This window comes from Conger conger, chromosome 14 (genome assembly GCF_963514075.1).
Source record: "Conger conger chromosome 14, fConCon1.1, whole genome shotgun sequence".
NCBI lineage: Eukaryota > Metazoa > Chordata > Actinopteri > Anguilliformes > Congridae > Conger > Conger conger.
The window spans coordinates 14,250,467-14,276,406 of record NC_083773.1 but is presented as its reverse complement, the minus strand read 5'-3'; the positions used below and the strand labels follow the sequence as shown (position 1 = coordinate 14,276,406).

Genomic DNA, 25,940 nt, shown 5'->3' with positions numbered 1-25,940 from the left:
TTATTATTTACAATTAATATGCGGATATTGGTTCCGAGAAAAAAACTGAAAGTGGGATACACAGACAAGAACTCATATGGGGTTTTCTTACATTTAATATAAAAAATGGATAACACCAATAACAAGTATTTTTACAAAGGCAGTAAATTCAACAATACAAAACAAACGGAACACTGACACTGAGCATATTTTGACACATTGCTGCTGACACACATCATGTACGTTGAAGCATTACTGATTTTTGTGATGTCGACGCGCCCCAAACATTTAAAATGCCTCAGAACAGCGTCTAAACATTCTGCAGATTATTAGCATGGCGGATGTTGAGTGTGTCTCGTAGCATCAGATCTCGAAGTCGCCAAAGTGCATCTGCCATGGTGGTGTGGGCACCCTTGCTCTTCAACCAATGGGATGGCAGCCGGCTCTCCTGTTCCTTTGTCAGGCGCACGTCTTTTCTACGGGCTATGGAAGCATATATAAAGAGCCACACTACAGTGACAGTTTTTCTAACTTCTCTGTGAAGTGTAACCAATTTCCAGTACATAAGCAAAATTAAAAATCAAAACAATATCCAATGTTTATGGTCACGTATGTGGTAACGTAAATGCCTAAATTTAACTTACCTATGTTCCAAATCCTCAAGAGGAAAACAAAATGTTATTTTCATTTGTTAAGCATTCAAAATGTGTCTATAATCTCACAATGATTCTTTGACACTAAACAATTTTCATGTTGGGTATTTCAGCCACTTAGATGTTGGGAGATCTGTTGAATACTGACACACCTAACAGGGTCTGGTCCCACTTGCTGACAGTGGAAGACTCCGCATTCAGGCCCTCGATGTACTTCAGATAGGCCTCAGAGTGCAGGAGACGCTGGGACCTGGGCGGTGGGGCCACAAACATGGGGGTCGAGGGCTGCTGGAGAGCTGGCTGGCATGCCTGAGCCTGCCCTGGGTAGGGTGGCGGGGCCTGCTGCCCTTGCCCCAGCACACCCATCTGCAGGAGAATGCCACATATCATCGTTAGCAGTTCATGCACAATGAACTGAGCAGTTTATTCTCTGTTTGTATGGGGGAGGACCTCACCTGTTGCCCATATGGGCCTCCGGTTCCAGTGCTGCCATTCAAACCCTGTCCCATCGCACCTGTGGTGGGAACAGCAGTAGCCAGTCAGATATGGAGTGCCACAGAGACCCAGTGCAGGGCTGTGGGCAGCTGAGTTTAACCCCCGGACTGTGGTCAACTGTCAGCAGCTAAAGAAGATGTGGGCCGATAATCCAAATTGTGATGTAGGGGAATTGCTGACATACTTCTTTAAAGTCTGTGTATATTTTGTGGTGATGTACCAATTTGAACTGACTTGCGCATGCTGAATGCACCCTTTAAAGCACACCAGTTTTGAAAATCAACAAATACTCAAATGTGGTGAAGCATGCTAATAGTTCAAGTTCAGTGGAATAACAACAGTACGGTAAAATTTTGCCATTGTTTACTTAAAAGATGAAGCAGATCATTATATTGAAAGCGATGTTACTGATGTATTTTTTAAAGATTAAGTAAGTGTTTTCTGATATATTTTATTAGTTCATACACTAGGTTCAAATTAATAGTTTCAGTGTCAAAATGAGTAATCATTTGAGTTTGCGAACATTTTGGGAAGTATAATTTCCAGACATAACTATACTCAAACAGCACAGTTGCTGGGACTTTGTGACCACCCAGCCATGACGTGGTCTGGGTGGGTCTGATAAATTACCTGAGCCTATGGTACAGGTAGCCCCTCCAGTGGGTGAGAGTGGCAGACAAGAAGCAACTGCATGGGCGTGTCAAGAAGAGTGGTGGTGGTGGTGGAAGTGTCCTTACCCAGGTATGGCATGCCAGGGAACCCAGCTACACCTGGCGGCAGGTGGTGGGGCAATGCAGGCACCCCCATGTGATGAGGTGGCATGCTGCCCATACCGAATATGCCATCAACAGGGCCCTGCAAGGGCAGCATAGGTAGACCACAGGCCCCCATCATGCCTTGGAGGGATAACAACACAACACATCCATGCATCACTGTCATGCAACTAGCTACTACTACCATGCATTACCAATTAAAGGCACGCACTTCAAACAGCAATCAATACAAAACATATAGATCAGGAGTATAAGCGAGTTTGAGGAAAGAGTCAACAAAGACCTGATTATACACCAATGATTATTGAGACAGGCATGCAGTTAATGATTTGATTATGTACAAGCACTGATTGAATGTAACAAGAAAAAAAGAAACATTCAAAATTATAAGCAGTTTGCATGTTAAATTGGGCATTTTTTATTTTGGGTGAAAGTTTGTTTCCATGGATGCAGTTATGGGAAAATAGATGAGGACATGGCTGTGGTTCTATAATTTTCAGAAGAAACATGGGATATTTGAGCAGTTGTGCTTCGTACTCCAGCTCCAGTGTCACCACAAAGTCAGTCTGCATCTGTGAGGGGTTACCTGACACAGGCGTCATGTTGTGGTTAAGCATCCCCATATGGGTCGGGGGAGGCACCACCCCCATGAGCGCCCCTACTGGGGTACCTGCTCTCGGGGAAGAGCCCTGCTGCAGCTGCTGGGCCGCCCTCTCACGCTCCTGCTGTTCCGCCACCTTGGCTGCCCTCTCTGCAACACACAGAACAGACACTGTGAACACCTCCACCTCCACCTTCATCCATTCAGCACGACGCGACCAACACACGCTGAGCTCTGTTATTACCCTGACCAAAGGTTTTAAGTCAAATCTAGTAGCATTTCTCTTTAACATTTTCAGTCCCAAGAGTGCCATGTCAACCAAATCATACCTTTTCAACCAATCAAAATGACCGCTGCTATATTCTTGTTTTGAGCCCCTATTGAAAACTGAATAAATTGTCTCAATTTTCACAGTGAAATCCCAGATTTCACAGTTAACAGGTGGAACCACAGAAACGCAGCCCAGACCGGTGTGAGAGCGCAGAGTCATCGCTCCCCCTCACCTTCGTAATCTGCCTTCTTGGTGGCCTCCAGGTTCCTCCACTCCGTCCCCACCAGGCGGCTCAGCTCTCCGAAGGAGAAGTCGGGGTGCTGGGCTTTGATCACCGCCCGCATTTCGCTGCTGAACAGGATGTAGCCGCTCATGTTGATTTTCCTCTTTGAGCCCTCCTTCTTGGACAATCCCTTCATTGACTTTGGAGTTGACTGCAAAGCGCCAAAGAAGGACAGGTTAATCCATATTAAACCTACAGTCATGAGTCTATAAAATAAAGGTAAAAAATGATTTTTATAGTCATTTTCAAATTAATAATCAAAGCAGACTTTCTGAAGACTTTCAATCTGACAGCATATTATGTCATAGTTGCTGAAAATAAATGTAAAATTACTGCGCAGTAATATAGTAATACAGTCACATAATGAATAAGCATAAAGGTAGAACAAAAAGTGAGAAAGCAGAACTAAAAATACCAAGCAGAACTAATAACAGTCATAATAATATGCCTAGTAATCTGATTTATGCTCATTTCCACAGAGATGTGACCTGTGGAGGAGTGAAGGGCATGAGGTCCATGTCGCTGGCCAGAGGGGTCTGCAGCTGGGCCGATGATGCGTCCCCAGCCTCCCCGTCCTCTTCCCCCAGCTCGTCCAGCTCATCCTCTCCCATCAGAGCAAACTTGGCCTCCAGCTCCTCGATCTTGCGGTCCAGCAGGGGCGATGGCTCCTTCTGTGGCACGATCAGCTTCCTGACCGTAACAGAGGGGAAGAGGACCCGTTTCCGTCCCAGCCCAATGACACAAAGCTGCTGAAGGAACGTTGGGCTGAAGCCTTTCGCCAATCTCTGCACTCCATGTCCCATAGTGTAACTGTGTGGAGGTGAGCAGTATGCCCAACTGACTGCCAGGTTTTCGACCTGCCTCGTGATTCATAAGTCGTTAAAATGCCACAAATATCACAAACAAGGAAAGATTCCTACAGTACTTATCCCAGGTTAATGTATATACTATTTAATGAATCCTGTAGGATTTCTAGGAAGGTTGTGCAGGTTTCAGTATGATTTCTGACCAGAAGAGAAAGGCTTATAGTGTCCATACCTCCATTTTATGGTACCCTTGCATCCCTTGAATAGTCTGCTAGATAACTTGAATACATAAAGCAATGATGTAGGGCAGTCATCACCATTAATGGAACATAATCCTAATTGTAGTTTGGATATCTATGGCTCTTCTATGAAACAATAGGATGAGCATAATTAAAAATGAGGTTTGGCAGTAAACTATTTAATCAATCCATAGTCTGACCTTGTTTTGTCAGACTTCACTAAAGACAGCACCCATTCATCCATTTTAGAAGACAGTTTGCAAGGTGACCATTCATGAATGCAGCAAGAAAACTTTTTTTGAAAACTGGTTTTGAAAAATTTGAGGATTTGGCGTGAACTACCCACAGTACAGTCCATTTGTTAGAAGCCTACCACGCCAGCTGAACTGGCAGCACTGTTAACAAGGAGACTGCAGGCAAACCTGCATTCAGGCCATTTTCCCCTGAGACACAACTTGTGAGCTGTACAGTCATCTGACCTGAAGTAGTAGATCTCGTCGTCAACAACCTTGGCGGAGAGTGAAAAGCGCTTCAGGCCCTTGAATTTCTTCATCTGCTTCTCGCTCTCAATGTAGCGACTCTCGCACAGCAGAACATCATCCTCAGACACCTCTGTGGGCCGGCAGGACAGGTAGTCCTTGAAGGAGGACACTGCACATTTCCCTGTAGCCACAATGGAAGCAGGCAGGGGAAGGAGGTCACATTAAATGAAGGGGAAAACAGTTGAAGAAATGAGTACCAGCATTTGTATAAAGCCAATCTTCATGATGACTTTTTATGCCTAAATTTGCTACTAGTTATTTGGTAGATTGAGGACTATTAAGTCAGACAAAATGTTACTTCCAACTACATATCAAGCTAGAAAAAAATTAAATCAGGAAAGTCAGTTTAGCAACTTAATTTGCATGCACAGAATTTCACAGGCAGGTTTGGGAGGGGTGAGTTCCTATTAAAGATGTATGGACTGGTGAGACAGGCTTTGCAGGTCAGTACCTGTAACAAAAATACTGTGGTCACAGAAAGGAGTGTGTAAATATGTATAAGATCACATGGCTGGTTGTGTAAAGTCAGGTAAAGGGGTGAGTACCTATGACACAGCTCATGGGGCAGGCTTCCTCCAGATTGCTGAGGAACACCTCCTTCTTGTAGAACATCTTGGTGGGCTCGTGCTCAGTCTCCTCTGGGTGAATGAAGATAGGCCCAAAGAAGTAGGCTGCTCCATCTCGCACCCACATCTTCTCAATCCTGCCAAAAGGAACCGTTTATGTTACTTGCTCCACTCAGCCTGCCGTCCAATCAGAAAATTACCTCAGTGCCAATGAAGCACAATACCGTAGAAAAATAGTAGCATCTGTGTAAAAAAGTGAGAAAAGCACTCGTGCACTTAAGACTTTAATTAACATTAAAGAGTGATTCATGAATGGTAATGTGTATATTTCTATTAGCGGTAAGAGCTGATCCTGTATGAGGTGAAACGGCTTCTGTAAATAAAGCACATTTTTGTAATAACAGGAAGTGTCATCTTACCATTCAGACATGTACATCTTTCAAACAATGAGCAATTCCTACACAAGTTTAACATTTCTAGTGAAAAGCAAAGTAATACAATTTCCTGTTAATTAAACCATGCTAATAACCGGAGGAGAACTGATTTCAAAGCCACTTCTCTCTGCCTCACCTGCCCACTCTGTGACGCACTAGACCATGTGACCGGACGTAGACACAGTCACCCACTTTCATCCAGGCGTCATTGTAGCGGAGCTGTTCGTAGTACTGGCATCCTGGCTCCCCATTGCTTATGTCCACAGGCACGTCTTCCTTCTCCTAAAGCCACACGAACACGAGGCAGCGCACGTTAATAACTACCCCTATCTGAATATAGTGCAAGATCCCAATGTGAGTTTTAACCAATGAGAATAGCATATTATATACCACCAGTGTCATTGTCTGCCATAGTGGTGTTGCTACCATATTGCAAAAATGAACTGTATATGGGCTACCAGGCCTTTGGCTCAGGCAGGCTGGCTGACCTTGTCGATGATGGCGATAGCCTCCGCTCCCCTGCCCTCTTCAGACGTCTCCGCTGGCTTCTCCTGCTCGTTCTTGGTAGCGTTGGCAAACATGGAGGCCACCCGGACCACTGGCAGAGGCATGTCACGAGGAGCAAACCTGACTGAGCTTAGGGGCATGGTCCACATCTTGATCTTCTTGAAAGACTTGGCCTTAGCCGAGTAGCGCGACTCGCAGACGTAGACGTCCTCTGGTCTGAAGCCCTCTGGCTGCAGCTTGAAGTACTCCTGCAAGCAAAGATGAACACCAGTCATGAGCTGTAATAAGAATACAATCACTCTTAATCATAAATATCTCTGAAGAGCTTTTCCCAATGACTCCCTGACTCAACATTGTGAATACAGCGCATTTACCTTCACAAACATAACCACACATTTGCCGAGTATCTTGCTAACGGGAACTTTGTTGTAGTAATCACTCTTGAACACTTCTTTCTCCAGGAACTTGCGTGTGGCCAAGTGGAAGGTTTCATTGGGCCTGTAGAACCAGCAGCCATACATCCATTTCTCACCTGCATGAGAATAACAGGCAATTCAGTTCACATCGACCATAGTCCTAAATACTTACTAAAAAGCCTTATCCAGGGAGCTCACATAGAGAGTGAGGAGGAGTTCTTACCAGCATCGTCCTGCCACAGACGCTCAATGCAGACAATGTGTGGCTGCAGGTTCTGCTCTGCGGGCTCCACGTACACGTAGTCGCCCACGTGGTACATGCTGTCCTTAAAGCTGCAGTCCTGGCTGTACGTGCGCTGGAGCCCTGCCTGCCAGGCCGATCCTGCTGGGTCCTCGCTCTTCTCAGCCTCTGTAGCAAATCAGTGGAGGTGCCGTGTGTTCTTACTAATGAACTACATCATTATAATGACAACATTTATTCCTTCCCAGCATCCATTCTGTTTGTGTCCGTTACTGCACAGTGTTGTCACTCGGACTCCTTGCTTGGCACTGAGAGCCGAAGCTACGGATGAAGTGATAGTGAAAGAATACCTTTCTTCTCCTCTTCCCTCTTCAGCTTGTCCTCCTCCATCTCCTTGGGGAGCTTCTCCTTCTTCTCCTTCTCCACGTCGCTGTGGAGGTGCTTGGTGGTGTAGCTGAGGGCGGGGGAGAGCAGGATCTCCCCGTTCTTGCACAGCTCGTCTCGGATCCTGATGAAGAACTGCTGCAACTCCACCGCATCCTCGAAGATCTCAGAGTCCGTCCTGCCAGAGGAAAAACACAACCGGGTTTAAAACCACAATCAGTCAGCTCTGAACTGGCTTTTCAGTCATCTGTTTCACCTGAAGGGTTTAAACTACACACTGGATGAAAGACACCAGAGGAGAGAGGAGAGCAAGAAAAAACTGCATTCAAACTCAACTGGATTTCAAACATCAAGGCCTTTTATTCACCAGCTTCCCCTTCAAAAAGGGGGCAGCATATAAATTATAAATAATATCTTCCTGATAGATATCCCCAGAAGATATGCACTAGTCTGAAATTAAATTACAACTTCCCTTAACCCCATAATTACCATTATAAACCCCAGCCGGAGAAACTTGGTGGTAAAGAACAGCTGGAGAAGACGAGCTCTCCTCTGAACGACTCACCTATGCAGCCGCCTGGCTTTCTCCAGCACCTCGAACATGTTCTCCTGGAAGACGTCCAGTCTCTTGTACCGACCGTTGTCCACGTTGGCCCTGATAATCTCGAAGTTGAGCGGTGCCTTGGCGGGGCTGGCCGGGTCCTGGGCGGGGATCTCGGCCAGCGAGTCGCTGTAGCAACGGCCCTCGTCGTCCTGATGGCTCAGCACCGAAACGAAGAGGTTGTGGACAAGCTCCCGGATGAGGAGGGTGACGTTGGGCACATGGGTGTCCTCCCCGCCCTCCAGGTCCCTCCGGGTCTCCAGCAGGACCTTGTGCAGCACCAGGGCGTCCTTGTAGATCAGGGACTCAGGTTCGTTGTAGGTGCAGGCGTTGTTGAACATCATCACAAAGTCCTCAACCAGGGAGTCCACGTCCTGGTACTTGTTGGCCATCATGTGGCTCTTGACCTTCTCCATGTCGATGGGCTTCTTGATGGTGATGTAATAGTCGGGCAGCTCGGCACGGGAGGGCAGGCGGAGGAAGATGGTGCTGAGGCGACGGCCACGCTTGTCCGTGTAGTTTTTCACCGCCTCGTACAGCTCGTTCAGCTTCTGCTGCAGAGGGGTCAGGTACTTGGACTTTTTCAGGGAGATGCCACTCTTCCCTGGAAACACAGAGATTATGATTTCATGAAAGTAAAGTTCAGCATGCAATGTGCTTTCTTAGTGCTTTCAGCTGTCACGCTGACAGTTTAAATCAATCTTGAGAGTATCCAAAAGCAGACAAAACTGGCATCTGCTTATCAACAGCATTCATAACAAGCACACTGGCAGAAAAAGCCTGCCGTTGCCAAAGCGACACATACTTATTTTCAGCTTGGGTGAAGCCACGTCGTCGTCGTCAGGCACAGGCCCCAGATCCCTCTTCTTGTCCTTCAAGATCCTCTCCAGGATGTTAGCATCATTATACACCTGACAATGAACATTACTCTTTAATTGGCCACTATGGTTGTAAAATAAAATAGAGCAACAAATAGAAAGCCACACTTTTGGCACGGTATGACTAAGACAATCGTCCCTGTCCGTGATCGGGCGCATACCTGGGAACCCTCCTCATTGTAGTGGCGCGCGTTGCGGAACATCAGCCTCATGTCCTCCACCATGGAGTCCTCGCTCAAGTACTTGTCGGAGCGGATGTTGTGGTCGATGGTCCTGAGGTCCACGGGCTCCAGGATGATCTTGTAGTAGTCGGGGTAGTCCTTCTTGGAAGGCTTGACCATGAAGAGGTCGCAGAGCCTGCGTCCAGTGAGGGGCTCGCGGGCCTCCGTCACTGCCGAGAACAGCAGCTTCATCCTCCGCTTCTTACTGTTCTTCTTGTGGCTGGAGCAAACAAAGTTCACACTTCATCCTTAAATAATATGAGTATTATTTAAATAATATCATTTACTGCTTAATCTAATTGTAAACATGACCATTCTCACTCATTCAGCATTTCATATTGCCACAAATGATGATTGTTACTAATGTTTTTCGTGACGGCTAGAATTCACAGCACAACTTCTTCCAAGTGCAAATATGTACTGAGTACGTCAAAACTTCCAGATATAAGTAAAGTATCAGTAAGAAAAAAAGAAAAGAAAATGTTCTTCATGTCCTGGTTTTGTGGTCTCAGACAGGCAGCGTAGGCAGACAGCCGTCTCTTTTGGGAGTCTGTGAGTATGAAAGGATGATGAAGTACCTCTTCCTCTTCCCACTGCCGGTGTCTGACATAGTGGATGACAGCATGCTGTCCCCGTCCTCCTCTTCCCTATGCAGCAGCTCCTTCCTCTTCATCTGAGACACACACAGACACAGTCATATCAACCAGCTCCTCCGGCTGCACTCAGACAAAGGCATTAATATTAACCGGCACACACACAAACACCTTCCTCAATCCTCTATAACTGTAAAAACACCTACCACCAAAGCAACAGCTCAACTCACTGGCACAAACAGACGCGCTCGCACACACACACACACTCTCGCTTTCTCTCTCACAGGAGTTCCCACTGTTCTGTATCTCCTTCACACACACACTCTCTCTCTCTCTCTCTCTCTCTCTCTCAGGAGTTTCTGCTCTCACTTTCGCATACACACACACATATTAACGATGAGAAGTTCAGAGGCACAGACACACATTTCTGACACCACATTTATATTAAGCAACTTAACGGAGCAGCTGCACGTTTTCCCACATAGAGCTTGCATGAATATTTAACAAGCTGAGGTAGGATGAACCTCCACAATAAGCATAATTAACCGCAAACAGATGTTAACATTAAGCACCCTTAACTGTACAATGGCGCAATCGCCGATGTTAATTTCCATAGACAGACTGTATTCAGGAGCATTCCAAAAAAAGGAAATGCATTTCAGGAAAAACATTCATTCACCTAATGTATATTAGGATAATAAGGATCAAGAAGACAGCCTATTTTCCAGATGCCATCTTACATGCAACCCTTCAGTAAGAGCATGAAAAGGAGAGACTACCGGGAGCTAGTACGGTTTCCCCAAGCACACAGGAAGAGAGGCTACCACTGAATATCATTACACAGGGAAGAACTGGGAGAGAGCAAGTCTCATAAATGTTTCAGTGCTAGCAGTTATCAGATCCAATTCCAAATGCCAGTCAGCCACAAGTCCAAACATATACATACATGTGCGGATGAATGTGTAAACATTTTCTACCTCTCAATAATATATAACAAAAAACCAGATACTAATGCAATCTTGTTGTTACCTCTGAAACATCCCACTCCTTTCAGCACACCGACTGTACGACACAAAGTGCTAATTTTGTAAATGGTTACTACCCAATTGAATAAAACTCTGGAAATGATCCATAGCATTGGTTTCCTGATTTTCAGGTTTGTGGCCCACATGTCCAGAAACCGTGACCCAGTTTTCCCAGTATTCACCCAAGATCGTTTTTTGTAAGCATTAGGGTTGTATGTCAGTAATCCAAACGATCAAAGATAAATCTTTTTTGTTTTCCTCTTTAGTAAATAACATTACTAATCATTGAGCTAATCCAATCTGATCTGTGCAACATGCAGTTGACTCATTTGTCTGGTGATATCTAATGTGGTGCTAAGCTAGAAATGTTAGCGGTAAACAGTCAAGTCTTTATAGATAACATGTTTCTGCTGGCAACTGCACCAACCTTGAGTACACAAAATCAACAAGGGAAATGTGACACCATATGCCACATTTTGGTGAAAGGAAACACAAGATGAAACATCTGAGAGCCTCTCCATGATTCTGTCATGCAGAAATAAAAGAACATATGAATCTGCACATTTTATCTGGAGCCCAGCTTCGATCCTCTGTCGATGCAGTGACAGTAATGAGAATTTACCACGCAGCGCAATGGAGCCTTTTATAGGTTTTATAGGGTGCTAACCTGTAGAATCTGCTGAAGCTTCATAACGCGCTTATAGATAGGAGAGTGGGGCACATTGTAGCGCTTGGCATTCTCAAACATCAGGATGAGGTCGCCCTCTATCTGCTCCACGCTTTCGTACTCATTGTTCTTCATCTTGTTCCTGCAGAGAGCGAGAGAAGATCCAATCCAATAAACTCAAGTCACAAGTCACCATAGCACCCACTGTTACAGAGCTGCATGGGCGACACATAGGTACATCCACCCTTCCAACAGAATAAAGACATGCTGCTCCTGTGAGCTGGCAATGACTGACGGCATGAGGGAAAGAGGGAAAAGGGCCCCATTATGGTAGAAATCCAGCTGAACTGTTCTTCATGTTATTACTCTATTCATTGATGCTCTTGAACACAGCTTGATGATTTTTCTGGAATAATGAAGAGCATCCATTTTAAAATAAAATAAATAACGTCAGCTCTAACCCTGAAAATTATGTAGATGAGCCATTCTTGTCAAACCCTCCCTGAAAATCTCTTCCTGAAGCTTACCTGGGATGACCAGCATTCCAGTAATTCAAAGCATGTGAAAACATAACAATGAACCGGTGAGTAGCTGGCCCTACCGAATCTGCTGCAGGGAGATGGGATGCTTGATCTGGTGGAAGTAGTCGGGATAGTCCTTCCGGGACGGCAGCTGCAGGAAGGGCTCGGCGATAAGCTGTCCCTGGCTGTTCCTCCCTCCCCGCACCGCCTCGTACATCTGGAAGATGGGGTTGCTCATGTCCATACTGGAGTGCACACACTCGGCCTCTGTCTCTCCTTCATCATAGCGGACGGCCCCTGAAATCACACAAAGGAGCTTAACGTCTTATCTTTCCAACCATTACACACCAATTTCAGGTGCACGACATTTATGACCACTGAGCTCCACTGTACTGGTGATTCCCATAATGCACTGCAGCTGGACATACCAGAAAGCAGGGCGTCCTCGTCACTCTCTGAGCCGTACTGGAGTGCCAGGGCGATGGATGGGAAGCGTTCTCCCTGTGCTGACCTTCGATTCCTGACACACACATGCACACAAGCAATCACAAGAGACACAGCATCACCTCCTACTCCAACCAAAAAATTTGCTTCTCTATTTATTTTTTTTCCCAATCAACAGTACTGTGCAGAAGTCAGAGACCACCCGTTCGGCAATTCAATTTCCTGTCAAATCAGTGTTTTAGTGCAATCTTTTTTCAGTGTAAGACAATAATGCAGAAAATTACAGTCTACACACATATAATATCATCAGTATTTGTACATACGGCATCAGCCAATCATGGTGGAGGATCAGTGCAAGTTTGGGGTCATTCGATTTTGATTGAAGGCATCATGAATGTTGATAAATACAAACAATCATATCATGCAATACCCTCTGGACAATGTTTGGGGGAGCAAGAAGCAACTGAAAGATTTTATATTGTTCATAGTTGTGCAGGTATTTGTATAATTTTGTATAAAATATGTTGCCTGCATTATTTTCTGAGATTCAGACAAAGGCTAAATGCTAAAGTAAATAAAATAAAGCATTAGACTTTTGCACAATACTGTATGTCTCAGAATTAATGTATGTACACATATGAATATGGCAGGTCATGTATGATAAAATAACTGAATATGATGTTTCAGCCAATGCAGGATGGACAGAAATACCTGATTCTGATACTGGATTTAGTGGGCTCGGCATACTCAATGTCCATCTTCCTCTGAAGGAAAATCTTCTTAATGGTGTTTGCATCCTTTGCAAAGTGAGGAAAATTGAGACATTTGCATAAAAATGGCCAATTATACCATTCAGAATAGTGAGGGATGAAAAATAATACTAGGGTCACATTGGTATTGAATGAAAATGTATCCTCAATTTATAAAATTAACTTCTAGGTATTGGCCTGAGGCTAAAAGGTTATAATGGCTGGCCGATATGATGATGTTTACATGCAGCAGTGAGTCACTGGACTTAATACCCAACTGATTCTGCAAATTAAGTGAAAAAGTAGTCTAATCATAGTCATCTGAGCAATGACCAATGAAAGCCGCAGGATTTCCATATCGTGGAGTGATATTAGGAGGCACAAAAGCTGATGAATTCTTGAAAAAAATTCACATTTTTGAATTTTTTTATTATCGGTTTCATTTTTAAAGCCTGTTATTTTCCAAATATAACAACTCAAAATAAATAAAATATTACACTAACATAAACAACCACAACATAAACAACTACAACAACAACAAAAATATACAGTACCTTAAAAACCTGTGACCCAGGCTCATTGTATGTTTTGGCATTTTTCACCAGAAGGTCTATGTCCTTGGCCATGGCATTGACACTTTTGTAGTAGCCCATCTAGAAAAACAATTTGCCACAGATACTAACACTGAACGGGTCTGCAACATAATCTAACGAATGGAGTTTTTAAAAAATCAATTAGAATTTTGGCATGGCAGCCAATCCTAGACAATGTTTGGGGGACTGAAACAGAGTACTGTTCAGAGCCTTGACTGCATCAAGAAATTGTTCAGTGTTGTTTCAAAGGAATACACATTTTGATATTGATTATTCAGAATGAAAAAAAAAAAAATCAATAGCTTCAGCCCTAATACAGACACACTATGAGAGGCAATTCAGCACACGAAGGTTAGTTCATATACACAGAAAAAAGTATTTCTCAATGAAACTGTGCACAAATGAACAACTCCCCATGGGATTATATATTTGGATTGCAGTTTAATTTTTTGAATTTTTGGTGCTTTGAGGCCACACAAAGATTGACATGTGAGGTCCGTTTTATGATGGTGAACTGCAGTGAATATCTAGACATTTTCACTGAAATGTGACTAGTTATCTGAATGGCCCGATACTGCTCCAGGTAAATGGAAACCATAACTCCCACATAAAGTAATAGGTAACAGCAAATGTACTTGTGTGTGTACGCGCAAAAGATTATGTGTGTGTTCGTGTGTGCATGTGCCAATGCTAAAGTGATAAACCAATTACAGTATGCTACATGATAAAATTCCACTATACCTGTATCCTCTGAGCAATGGTTTTCAGATCTATCGGCTCCTTTATTATGGCATAATAGTCTGGGTATTGCTGAAAAAAGAAACACAAATATTAATTAAAACCTTTAAAATATTTAATAAAAATGTATTTGTAATCACATGGAGCAGTATAAACAAAATTACATCCAGTGAGGCTTGGTATAGATGGGTATAGATGGGTATAGCTCTCACCACTTTGGAGGGCAGCTTCTGAAAAAGTTCGCTGACCAGACGGCCAGAGGGTTCGGTAAAGGTCACCACAGCCTCCAGAAACTGCTCCAGAACCTCCTTCAGACAGCTGAGTGGAGGCTGTCAATCAAGCAGGGTCAAGAAATAAGCCACTCGAGAGTGCATTGAAACACATGCGTACACAATCTATCTGGATGTTTCCTCACAAAGTGTTACAGCAGAAAGGCACAGATCAGTGAAAGGTCATAAGTGAGGAGGTACTCACCTCCTCTTCAGTGGAGGCCACAGGAGCTTCCTGCATGTCTTCCCCATCCTCCTCGTCCTCCTCGTAATCCGCTCTTTGCACAAACTCATTCTTTGTGCGCAAGTAGAGGTCCCACAGCTTGCAAGCAGCCTTGTACTCTGGGCTCTCAGCCTACAGAAAAAAGCATATCTTCTTTTCTGCATTTTCCCTCCGCAAAGATTTTTACATGCTCCTTTCAATGCTGGGAAAAGGTTGATCATGCAGCTCAAATTTATTCACCTAAGTTATGAAAGTAAAGTGACACAACCTATCGTGAGAAAACCAAACTTGTATGTTTTATTCTAAATTTCACAGCATGTCATTTTCCAAACTTGCTTAACACAGCGATACACTGCATATACATGTGGGACCTGCTACCTTGTAGTAAGTCTTTGCATTGTTGAACAAGAGTTGAAAGTCAATTGTGAGCTGCTCCACATCCTCATACTCCTCCATTTTCAACTTCTGCTGGATTTTCATCATGTCTATAGGCTGAGCCACCACTTCATAGTAGTCTGGTTGGTTCCTTCATGAGAAGACAACATGGCACTAACAATGAACACTCATTTTATTAAGGAACAATAATTGCTATAATTTCACAGCAATAAATAAATAAATAAACGGAATATGTTACAACCCGCGAGTATAGCACCTTCTCTTTGGGGCCCTGATGAAGAGCTCGCAGAGAAGCCTTCCATGGTCGTCCTTATAGTCTCGGATTGTGTTATACAGCTCATGGCACACTGCAATCTTAGAACACATAAAATCAACTGGATCAGTTGCAGTGGTATAGATAGGCATTCAGTGAGTCCACAAGGCAGGAGGCATGTGGAGTGATACAAACAGGACACTTGATAAAACACTGCCTCTTTACATTTTACTGCAACTAGTTTCATGTATGCATAAACATCTCGAGTACAAGTTCCAGTTTTCCCAACTTGGGCACGGTACAACACAACCAATCATTCATTCATATGTCCAAACTAATTTCACAAATTGATGTTTGCGTTACACAAAACAAAAAGGTTTATTATTTCTTATGAATGAGCATGATAGGCTTTCCATGCCTTCATTGTAATTATCAAATGCTCTGTCGAGTAGCAAGTGTGGACTCCTGCCACAAAGGCAAATGCAAGCAAATAAAAAGAAAGATTTTTCTGCTAAATGAACAAGTTGACCATTTAGCATTCTGTAGCAGGCAGACATGTTTTGTTAATTATGATGGCATTAAGTCCAACTAAGATTGAAACAGGCCATAAGTACCAGGTGGCAAATAGGGGGATGGAGACATAGGCTACTTCTTCATTATCTATACCAGTGTTTCTTATACCAAGGTCGACAGATGTGTATGAAGTGGGGAAACGGAATAAATCAGTAGTCCACGAGGCTATGCTAGAATGTGTATTGAGGGCTTCCTGAAAGGTACTAGGTACATTTCTAATTACGTCGCGACTTTAAAAAGTATTTATAATTTGGATGAAAAAGTTGGAAGAACCAGCGGCCTATGCGCATTTTAAGTCGGGACACATCAGGAAATCGGAATTCTGTGGCGGTTTTGATTTGTATTAATTTATAGACATTGAAAACGAACCATCTTGAGCTCATATGCACCAGACAAGGGCAGTGATTGTATATGTAAAACTGACGAAGATGAGACGCACCTCGTTCTGCTTGCTGCGCTCACTGTCTCTCTATAAAGGTGGAACAAGACTTGTAAATCCACTTACTGGATCAACAGGGGGAATGTTGGAAATTCTTCTCCTCTTTCGAGTGCTTCCAGCTGTAGATGAGGAGGTCTGACCATCGTCAAAGTCACCCCCACTTACACTACTGGAAGGGGAAGTAGCTCTTCGCCTTTTTGAACCCATAGGACAACAGCAAAGTTACCTTCACGGGAATGAATTAATGAGTCAGTTAAAGAGGTACTGCACGCACCAACCATATTCAAGACAGACATCCAACTTCAAAATTAATGTAAAATAACAACTCAGCTTGATTCCATCCTAGCCCAATCTAGAACACAGGCGAACAGATATTGCTACTGTATTTTGTTCTGTGTCTAACGTTGGTCGGTCATCTGATATATATATATATATATATATATATATATATATATATATATATATATATATATTCAAGCATAAAACACATTAAACGTACATCTACCCATCTATCTTTGTTGGTAGCTGTATTTTGACTCGAGCAACGCTGTGAACGTGGTTAGCTAACGTTAGCTTCAATTTCATGTAGAAATCCAGCTGTCAAAACGCCAGTGACGGCCCCGAAAAGATGCTGTTGCTGACCATCTAAACCGTTACTGAGGACATGATTTCTTATCATTTGATTGCTAGCTAATCTAACGCTGCAGTGTTGTATTAAATTCAAAATACTGCAAGCTAGCGTTAGACAGTGTCTAATGCCAGCTGTCTTACAGTTCACCCGTGGATACCGCACCAGTCTTCTGGTTAGCTATTGACCGCGTCAGATTGCTAGCAACAACTATCCAGTCTGGAGAGCAGCCAATTAGCTAGCAACGGTTAGCTAATCTTTCCGCTCAGCATCCGTTCGGCATCTGTAGACTGTGTAGGTACAGCTGGCTACTGGCTACCTAGCAAGCGTAAAGACAATACAGCAAGCAGTAATACAGAAAGCAGTCTGCCTTCCCCGAATAGAATAAATAGAATATCTAACGAATGCTAATCATACATCTCAAAAGAACAAGACCCACACATGTAACTTGCCTTCTAGTTGGAATGATAATAAACATGTAACAAGAAGCTAGGAAATAACATTTTGTTGATTAAAATGTTGCGTATAAACTTAGCCTAGCTTGCTAACTGAAAAAATTAACCCTTTCCTAACTGCAAACGGAAGCGGAAGTTTAACAAAAGCTAGTTCTGCTTGCTGCAGCTTTGTTTTGAATTTTTGAAGACTTAAATGTAAATAAGTACTTAATGTAACGTTACAATTAAAACGTTATTGAACTGACCTGCATTACAGTTTGCATGTATATGCTGCAATAATGCATAAATAAGGGAAATTAGCAAAAATGATAATCCACTCCTTCCTAAACTATCATTTCCCCCTTCATGATTTCCTCTATTTTGTTTGCCACACTGAATGGCTTCAGATTTTTAGACAAAATGTAATATTACACAAAGGGAACCTGAGTAAACACAAAACACATTTTGAAATGAAAATATTATGGAACATAGGACTGAAGACTTACTTTTCTGATACATAGCAGAATTCATGGTTCCATTTGGCAGGTCTTCCAGGTCCCGAGGCAGTAAAACATCCCCACATCATCACACTACCACCACATTTTAATGTTGCTGTGTTTACTGTATTTGCTTTATTCCAGACACAATGGGATCTGTGTCCTCCAAAAAGTTCCACTATTGACTCATCTGTCTATAGGATATTATTCCAAAGGGATTGTAGATCATCCAGGTGCTTTTTTGCAGACATGAGATGAGGAATTGATGTTTCTTAATTGTGGAATCATGAATCCTAGCTGAGGCTAGAGAGGACTACCTTTCTTTGGCTGTTCACGACACCCTTGTATTTAATAGGATTTTGGCAGCATGGGAAGATTCACCACTGTTCCAAGTGCTACCCATTTGGAGATAATGACTCTGTGACTGTAGAGTTCCAGAGCCTTAGGGCTTTTAACCCTTTCCAGGCTGATACATTGACAACTTTTTTCTTTGAGAATTTACACTGGGCAGCACGGATGGTGCAGTGGGTAGCACTGCCGCCTCACAGCAAGGAGGTCCTGGGTTCAAAACCCTGTCGGCCGGGGCCTCTCTGTGTGGAGTTTGCATGTTCTCCCCGTGTCTGCGTGGGTTTCCTCCGGGTACTCCGGTTTCCTCCCACAGTCCAAAGACATGCACGTTAGGCTGATTGGAGAGTCTAAATTGCCCATAGGTATGAGTGTGTGAGTGAATGGTGTGTGTGCCCTGCGATGGACTGGCAACCTGTTCAGGGTGTATTCAGGCCTTTTGCCAAATGTATGCTGGGACAGGCTCCAGCCCCCCTGTGACCCTGTTCAGGATAAATGGGTTAGGATAATGAATGAATAAATACATTAATTTAGTAGTGCACTTGTAGAAACGTTGTGGTCACTACTTCACTCTGATGGTAAAGTTCAACATGAGTGAGGTTTAGATTCAACCCAGATGGCTGCAATCCAGCCTGGCTGTATTCAATCAGCTTAATCTGATTATCAGTTAAATTTAGTTGACTAACTAAGGGGGACAATTACTTTGACATATGGGTGCATTTTTTCCATCAATGGAAATACATGGGCTCCCTTCTTCTAATATTACATTTTGTCTAAAGATATGAAACCATTCAGTGTGACAAATACGAAATTAAGGAAATCAGGAACCAAATACTTTTCATGGTAATTTGAATCCAAAGATTTTGTGCCATCTGTTTTTAGGTCCCAGCTGGAATTACATCACCAGTGTGCAAAATGATTCATGTACTCAGGTCTTTATTCAACTTTAGTTCAACAAGGCAGACTTAGAAGCATCCTTACATTGGTTTTGTTTTGCCAATACATATAGACTGACCCTGAAGAGTACAATTCCAAAAAATACAAGATCTAATAAATTATTTACAGGAGGAGCTGCTTCCACATGCAACCAAATTAGACCTTGTTAATTGCAGCTTCTGACATTACAGGGAAATCCTTTAAAAAAAACCTTTGAGTGGCTGAAATGTCAATTCATACATTGGTAAAGGGGCAGACTACATGTCCACCATGCATTATGAGCAGGCTGCAGTTTGGTGATACCCTGACAAATGTATGTCCCGTTTCCTTTTTGCTGCATGTACAGTACATGTAAAATGTACATGTAAAAGGCAGATCATGCCCTCTGCCTTTTAAGCAGCCACCTTTCCCCCTTTCTCCTCATATCCAATAGCATAGCATTAGGCTACATTTAGATTTCTGAGGATATTTCCCGTGTTCCCAGTTCCCGTGTAAAACGTGTTTGAGCCCGTATGGATACTGCAATAGTTTGGAAAATACTACATTATTTTCTGGCAAAAAGCAAGCAATATAATATATAAACGACAGACATTTTCAGTAGCACTTCATTTACAGCATATGCACATACATTTAGCTTTTAAAAAAAGGTTACCTCCGGGTCATGTCAGAGACAGGATTTCCCAGGAATGGTTCCAGAGAATAGAGAAAATCACTCCTCAAAGGCGGTCTTTCCTGAAAATTCTAGGAAAGAATTTACACCATGCATATGCATAATGCAGTTTCATATGGATAATAAAATTAGATCTTTTATATTAAATCAATGGTCAGAAATACCTGTAGTATGCAAAATATTCTCTGGGTTTTTTTAACATACAACTGTGCGCATTAGCAAAGTGGGAACATTTCCCTGAAAAAACATGTTCAACAACTCCCAAGTGAAAAAGCTCAAGTGGTCAAGATCCTTATATCTTCATGATAAAAAAAAAAAAATAATAATAATAATCAGTGACCGCATTAACACCAAAGCAGCTGCCAAAATGCAATAACAAAAGCTTAAATTAAATCTCATGCATGATTTTAGTTCTTTGTAAAATGTTGGCAATACGACAGCAACTGCATTAAACTTGGTCCGGCTATGAACACCACATATGTAAAAATATAAAGTGCAAGACATTAGGCAACAGGCTGGAATTAAAAAGGCCCTTGACCCTCCTAGCTAATCAGAAGCTCCACAACTATAATGGCTAAATTAAACAAGCAGATTTCTTATTTAAATTCCACCCTGCTGTTTTTGTTCCTTGTCCCTTAAGTTTCTGATGAGCAGAAGGGTCAACATTTTGATGGAGTACTTCTAAACCTGTGAAATCCACAGAAAAAACTATTTCCCTGGGGCACAGTAGTAGGTCACCTTCAGTTATATGATCGGTACTGCACCAGTAAACTGAGAAAATGTGTGATAATCCTACACAAGAATCTGTGAATTTCACATGGTGTAATGTTCTTGAATCAAGTAAACCTTCCTCAGAATTCAACAATAGGCTGAGGAAAAGAGAAACCGTGTAGCTTATAGTCCAAAGGTTTACTTGTCTTCTGTATGTTTTCGGATGGGGTGAAACCTTCCAGTTGGATCGGGAATGTACCACTTGTCCCAAATATCAGAGAAAGACGAAGTCCTGCCCCAGGGCTTGTAATGTCCATTCCAATGTAGAAGTTTGGCAGCTTTGACATACTGGGGGGAGTATCGATTTCCAGCTCCGCTGAATCCTGGAAAAAAGAGGCATGCATGTATTCTCAAACATGCAGTATAGAAATCGGTTTACACCAGATTATTTTCATCATGGCATTAACATCAGTTCCAGTGCAGTCCAATTTTACATACCAAGGTGCCGGACGTGCCACATTGGATCAATGCTGGAGTGACGCTTGTAGAAAACAATCAACAAGGGAGGCGTGGTGACACTGTCAGCCAGAGCCCTGCTGTAGAGGTCTTCCCTAGAGGAAAGAAGCACAATGATAGCCGAGATTCATTTAACATTCATCCTCAACTGAGACAAATAAATCAAGCAAGAATTTTCTTCTTTGTCAGAGACAGTTTGGCAAGTTCAACAATCACTAAAACACACCAAACAGAGTTTGTGAAGTGTGCTGCTTGCATTTAGTTGTACGCCTACTTATGTTGTTGAAATTATATATTCATGTGATTATTTCATTATTAATTGCTTATCATATTATTAATTGCTTATCCTTTACTAATTTCTTATACTATTATTGGTTGCTTATGCTGGAATGATCCAGAGCATACACACCTATTAAAGTATCATAACTTGCTTTGTGCTACTCAATATTATTTTCTGTAACTGTGAGTGGAGACGTCTCTCCCTGTCTGTACCATGGGCCCGCAAGGCCACAGCCATTAACTGTGTGTTCTGGATTATCTTGTCTTGGTGCCCGAGTGCCTGCAGAACCAAAAACATAATACCTCATGACGGAAGCTACCATGGGGATTATCTTCCTAGAAATAGGGAGTTAAAACAAGATAAAATAGATTATTCTCAGACGCGCAGTTAATTGCACAGGCCCCTGCGAATACGTCATGCTGGAATGTTTTGAGAACATGCATCTGCATGACATACCTTGAAGGGGGAGATATGAATAAACAATCTATAGTAAAGAGAAGAGCAGTGGATTGTCTTTGAATATTGATTATCAGAAATATTAATGAATACTAATGAAGGGGCATACATTTGTTGCGCTCTGTGCCTACATATATCCAGACAAAGGTCCTGGAACCTTTGTCCTTGTTTTTGCATGTAACTTGGACCCTATGCATAGTAAAGATTGAATTATTTTACTGTCTCTGTCTCTGAGAGTTTTCTTACAGAAATACATTAAAATTCCTACAACAACTTAGACTTATGTTAAAGACTGAAGTTAAAGAAGTATAATATTTTAATGCAGGGCATAGCTGGTTCAGGTAGGGGTGGATTCCAAAGAGAAAAACTGGTACATCTCCTGTCTGCTAAAAGGCAAAAGTCACATCGCGATGACTCACTCCAAGTTCCGTTCCATCCATCTCTCCAGCTGGCTGGTGATGTTCTGGTGTTTCCACTCAGTCAGATTGGCCACAAAGACCCCTGGGTTGAAAGAGCATGTGTTGGCCCGCATAGCAAGCTTTTTAATTGCTTCCTTTTTGAAATCCAAGAAGCCAATGTAGTTGTTCTGCAGATAAAAAAATAATAATAATAATAATAAAAAAGAGAGAAAAAAAAAAAAAGAAATTCTATGACAAAAACTGTCCATTCGAGGCCCCTTCAGGCTCACCATCAGTACTGCAGCATTTTGACTCCATATTCCTATCGGATTGCTGAGTGCACATAAAATTTGTAAAGCAAGTCCTCTCATTTATTACCTGATTTCCAGCCCCTCGAATGATACCTTTGGAGGATGCAGAGTCACAATCATCAGAGAATGCAGCTGCATGCCCTGCCTTGAGGTTAGTGTCAAATAGTTCCTGGATGTCACCTGAGGAACACACAAAAACATAAACCATGCAGTGTGGCCTAACTGACACCTGATCAAACAACCTTTCATTTAAGTATGAAAGTATATACAGGTATATATATATATTGTGTATACATAATATATGCATATACTGACATTTATACATGTATAATATATTTGTGTCTCAGATAGATTTATGCCAGTCCCATTGTGCATATTTGGCCACTCTCAGTATAATCCTACATGACTGTACCTTGCACAATGACATCATCATCTAGATAGATTGCTTTCTCTGCATCCGGAACGAACATGGGCATATAAAATCTCGCAAATGTCAGCTGGGGGGGGGAAATAAAAAAATACAAAAAAATGAACTTTTAAAATTTACTTTCAAAAAGAATGAGTGGTTTTGAATGTAGGCCTCAAACAATAGCAGGCGAAAATAGCAATCTTACCAGCTTCACAGTGTCAACCTTCTGAGGATCCTTTGATATTTTTCCATTCACAATGCTTGGCTCAAACTGAATAATTTTATATTTGACTTCACTCAAGTGAGTTTTGCTGAGCCAAGTTCTGAAAATAAATGTATGCAAATTGCATTAGTGTGATGCACTGCATCAGCGTTCATGCACTAAACCTCAGATACTTAAACCTTGCGGTGCTGTGCTGGTGACACTTACTTTAGGTGATCTTCTGTGTTATTCATGGTCACAATATTGAAAACAATGTTGGCTTTGCTGTTACGGTATACGCTGTTCATAGCTGCTACCACAGCACCCAGTCTCTCCTCTGGTGCCGTGATCACGACAGGAATTTCTTCGCCAGTTCTGGCAACTTCAGATTTTCGTGGAGAATCGATGGAAAAGTCAGGGTCAAAAGGGTGCAACACACCAGGTAATGCATCTGGAGAAAGAAAAATGGTAAAATTCAATGCCATACATAAGAGGTTAGAAATTTCCAGAAATTTCTTTGGGAGTTACAGATAGGAAATGGCACTACCTGTGCTTTCACTCTTTAAGAAGTCACTCAGGCTCAGAAGATTTCGGTGTACAATTATAAGAAATGCGATGGCAATCAGCACCAGAATTACAATGTTGACTGCAGATAAAAGGAGAGAAAATGCACAGAATTCAATAAAAATGTCAGAAAGATAACTTTCACTGCCAAACAGAAAACAGTAGGAGCACTCTGAAAAAATAGGTGTTGTCTGATACGTATAGTCAGATTCTGAAAACAATGAGTAGAAGTAATCCACCAAAGATGGTACACCATTAAAATGGAAACCCTGCAGGGTCTCTCAAAAGGATTTAGGTTTTTAACAAGTTTACATTTGCTATTCCCACATGCTTCCTTCAGGTAGTCTTTGTGTATTATAATTAACAAATGACATCATGACATCAAAATCTGAGTTAATTTATAGTAACTATCCAGAATGAACACAAAATTTGTACAATTTTGTCCCAAATGTTAATTTAGTACACATGGAAACAAAACACAACAAAAATATTTAAGAATGAAAAGTCATATGTGGGCATAATTGTACACTCATGACACATTCAAAAATAAAAGAAGGCACCTGTTTCATATCATTCCCCTTCATACATTTTTCTTAATCCTAATTATGGAACATCTCTCAATGCAGTACATTCCTTGGACAGAGGAAAGGGGAGCGACATTTTACAACTATAAACCATGGGTAATATAATCTTGCACATTGAGGTTTTGTTCCATCTCCAATGCATTATACATAAAGCGTTGTGTATTTTAGAGAGGCCAGATTATCACATTCAAGTACACATTATAACAGCATAAAACGTATATTTATCATTTAACATGAAGGTGTTACACAAGGGTGATATCCATTCCCACAAACAATATCAACATTAAATGATGAAAACATGATGAAAGCATGAGGAAAACAAATATGCCCACATGATTTTATTGTGCTGAGAATGTAAACCAGTATACATAACCATTGCTTTTCAGTGATGACTTACTTTTAAGGTATGAATCATGTATTTTGGTTGCCCTGGAAATCTCACAAAACGAATGAGATTCTTATCCATATTATACCCATACAGACATCTGGAAATGATGTCTTAGGAATAGGTGCCCATTTAGGATGATTATTGATAATTTATTTCTCAATAACCATTTGGAATCTGGAACTCCAGCTTCAGTTTTACTTTTTAGGAAAAGTAAGGAATGTGTATAAAAAATTATGAGATTCTGAGGAATACAGCTAACATTAAGAAGCAATTAAATAATTTCACAATATGTGGACCAATAAATGTTTTTAAGGAGGGGCACATGGCCACATAAAATTAAACAAAGTTATATCAATCCCGCGAACGCGCTTGTAGAAATCTTAATACCCTCTTTCAGTCGGGAAAGACTACCCAGTCAGTTAATACCCCACGGTAGTGTTGTACAATAGTCTGGGGATTGAGCATTTCGCAAACCCCGTAAGCAGTTTGTCATTGAAAACGATTAATTAATAATACCCATCTGAATAACGGAACACGTATATGACACAGTATGTGTCTACCTATGAATACATGTTCTACGCCCAGCACCTTTCTATCCAGTACATCCGTTAACTATCGGTCGGAGTCGTGAAAGATAAGGGAGAGCACTATTACACTACAATACATATATTCTTACCTCTTCGTACGGTCATCTTGCCCCATATACAAGCCTAGGTACCTGTATAATACAATGATAATAATACATACACATATTTATGGCTTCCCTTCATTTAACAGTACGTCTTATTGCAGTTCATCAATACCAACACGCCAGTTAAGTTGCTTCTCTTCGCAGTCTATGTCAAACTTAGGGATCTGGTAGGCTCACAGCATGCATACTATTAAACAGCCAATGCTGTATGTTGTGCAATATCCAACATTTTATATTACAAGGGCGCAACCTATTAAAAACGCTAAGATACTCACAAGTCCGCTAGCTAACTTCAAAGCCAAAGTGCCAACTCGACATCAACAATCGAGTTTCTTTTAGCTAACTATAGCTAGCTAGCTATGCTTCAATGGCCCACCAAATGTGCGGTTTCCTAAATGCCTAGATTTTTTTTTACGAGCGATATTATTTAAATTGTATCATAATGGTCTTTCAGTTTTATATGTTTTATTATAACATGTCATGACTTAAATTATGACTTTAATAAACTTGCCATTTGCCATTTATATTGTATTGTGTTCAGGACAAT

General features: G+C 41.9%; 2 protein-coding genes across 9 annotated transcripts; both read right to left on the bottom strand.

Moving 5' to 3' along the window:
* Window positions 1–79: 79 nt before the first annotated feature.
* Window positions 80–18,026, bottom strand: pbrm1 (polybromo 1). 8 transcript variants are annotated; one of them, XM_061220638.1, is made up of 30 exons: window positions 17,942–18,026; window positions 16,440–16,599; window positions 15,365–15,462; window positions 15,091–15,238; window positions 14,695–14,844; window positions 14,433–14,549; window positions 14,224–14,292; window positions 13,444–13,542; window positions 12,852–12,937; window positions 12,125–12,216; window positions 11,777–11,993; window positions 11,176–11,317; window positions 9,469–9,563; window positions 8,831–9,110; window positions 8,597–8,702; window positions 7,756–8,395; window positions 7,157–7,368; window positions 6,789–6,974; window positions 6,524–6,681; window positions 6,131–6,397; window positions 5,779–5,924; window positions 5,188–5,345; window positions 4,580–4,763; window positions 3,544–3,745; window positions 3,005–3,206; window positions 2,487–2,651; window positions 1,865–2,023; window positions 1,088–1,146; window positions 785–998; window positions 80–462 (listed from the first exon to the last, which is right to left on the bottom strand). In XM_061220638.1, exons 2-30 carry the CDS (start codon window positions 16,578–16,580, stop codon window positions 290–292), a joined length of 4,965 nt encoding a protein of 1,654 aa, XP_061076622.1. In that variant the 5' UTR covers window positions 16,581–16,599; window positions 17,942–18,026; the 3' UTR covers window positions 80–289. The 8 variants fall into 8 exon arrangements, 7 of the variants coding, with proteins under 7 accessions (XP_061076622.1, XP_061076620.1, XP_061076623.1 ...); XM_061220636.1 differs by lacking the exon at window positions 17,942–18,026 and adding an exon at window positions 17,454–17,576; XM_061220639.1 differs by lacking the exon at window positions 17,942–18,026 and adding an exon at window positions 17,454–17,576 and having other exon boundaries at window positions 2,571–2,651.
* A 1,170-nt stretch (window positions 18,027–19,196) lies between these two features.
* On the bottom strand, window positions 19,197–25,795 carry glt8d1 (glycosyltransferase 8 domain containing 1). Its single transcript, XM_061220644.1, has 10 exons — window positions 25,669–25,795; window positions 25,379–25,420; window positions 23,714–23,812; window positions 23,395–23,617; window positions 23,170–23,287; window positions 22,968–23,052; window positions 22,623–22,735; window positions 22,266–22,432; window positions 21,093–21,205; window positions 19,197–20,977 (listed from the first exon to the last, which is right to left on the bottom strand). Exons 2-10 carry the CDS (start codon window positions 25,392–25,394, stop codon window positions 20,793–20,795), a joined length of 1,119 nt encoding a protein of 372 aa, XP_061076628.1. The 5' UTR covers window positions 25,395–25,420; window positions 25,669–25,795; the 3' UTR covers window positions 19,197–20,792.
* Window positions 25,796–25,940: the final 145 nt, after the last annotated feature.

What these genes read in the sequence shown, in the direction of transcription:
- pbrm1 (XM_061220638.1), bottom strand. Translation starts at nt 16,580, where the DNA reads ATGGGTTCAAAAAGGCGAAGAGCTACTTCCCCTTCCAGTAGTGTAAGT. An exon ending in TCTGTGGCAGGACGATGCTG is followed by an intron (nt 6,682 to 6,788) that starts GTAAGAACTCCT and finishes ATTCTCATGCAG; the next exon opens with GTGAGAAATGGATGTATGGC. An exon ending in CAACATGACGCCTGTGTCAG is followed by an intron (nt 2,024 to 2,486) that starts GTAACCCCTCAC and finishes TATCCCTCCAAG; the next exon opens with GCATGATGGGGGCCTGTGGT.
- glt8d1 (XM_061220644.1), bottom strand. An exon ending in AGGTTGACACTGTGAAGCTG is followed by an intron (nt 23,053 to 23,169) that starts GTAAGATTGCTA and finishes TCCCCCCCCCAG; the next exon opens with CTGACATTTGCGAGATTTTA. An exon ending in TTCGAGGGGCTGGAAATCAG is followed by an intron (nt 22,433 to 22,622) that starts GTAATAAATGAG and finishes TTTTATCTGCAG; the next exon opens with AACAACTACATTGGCTTCTT.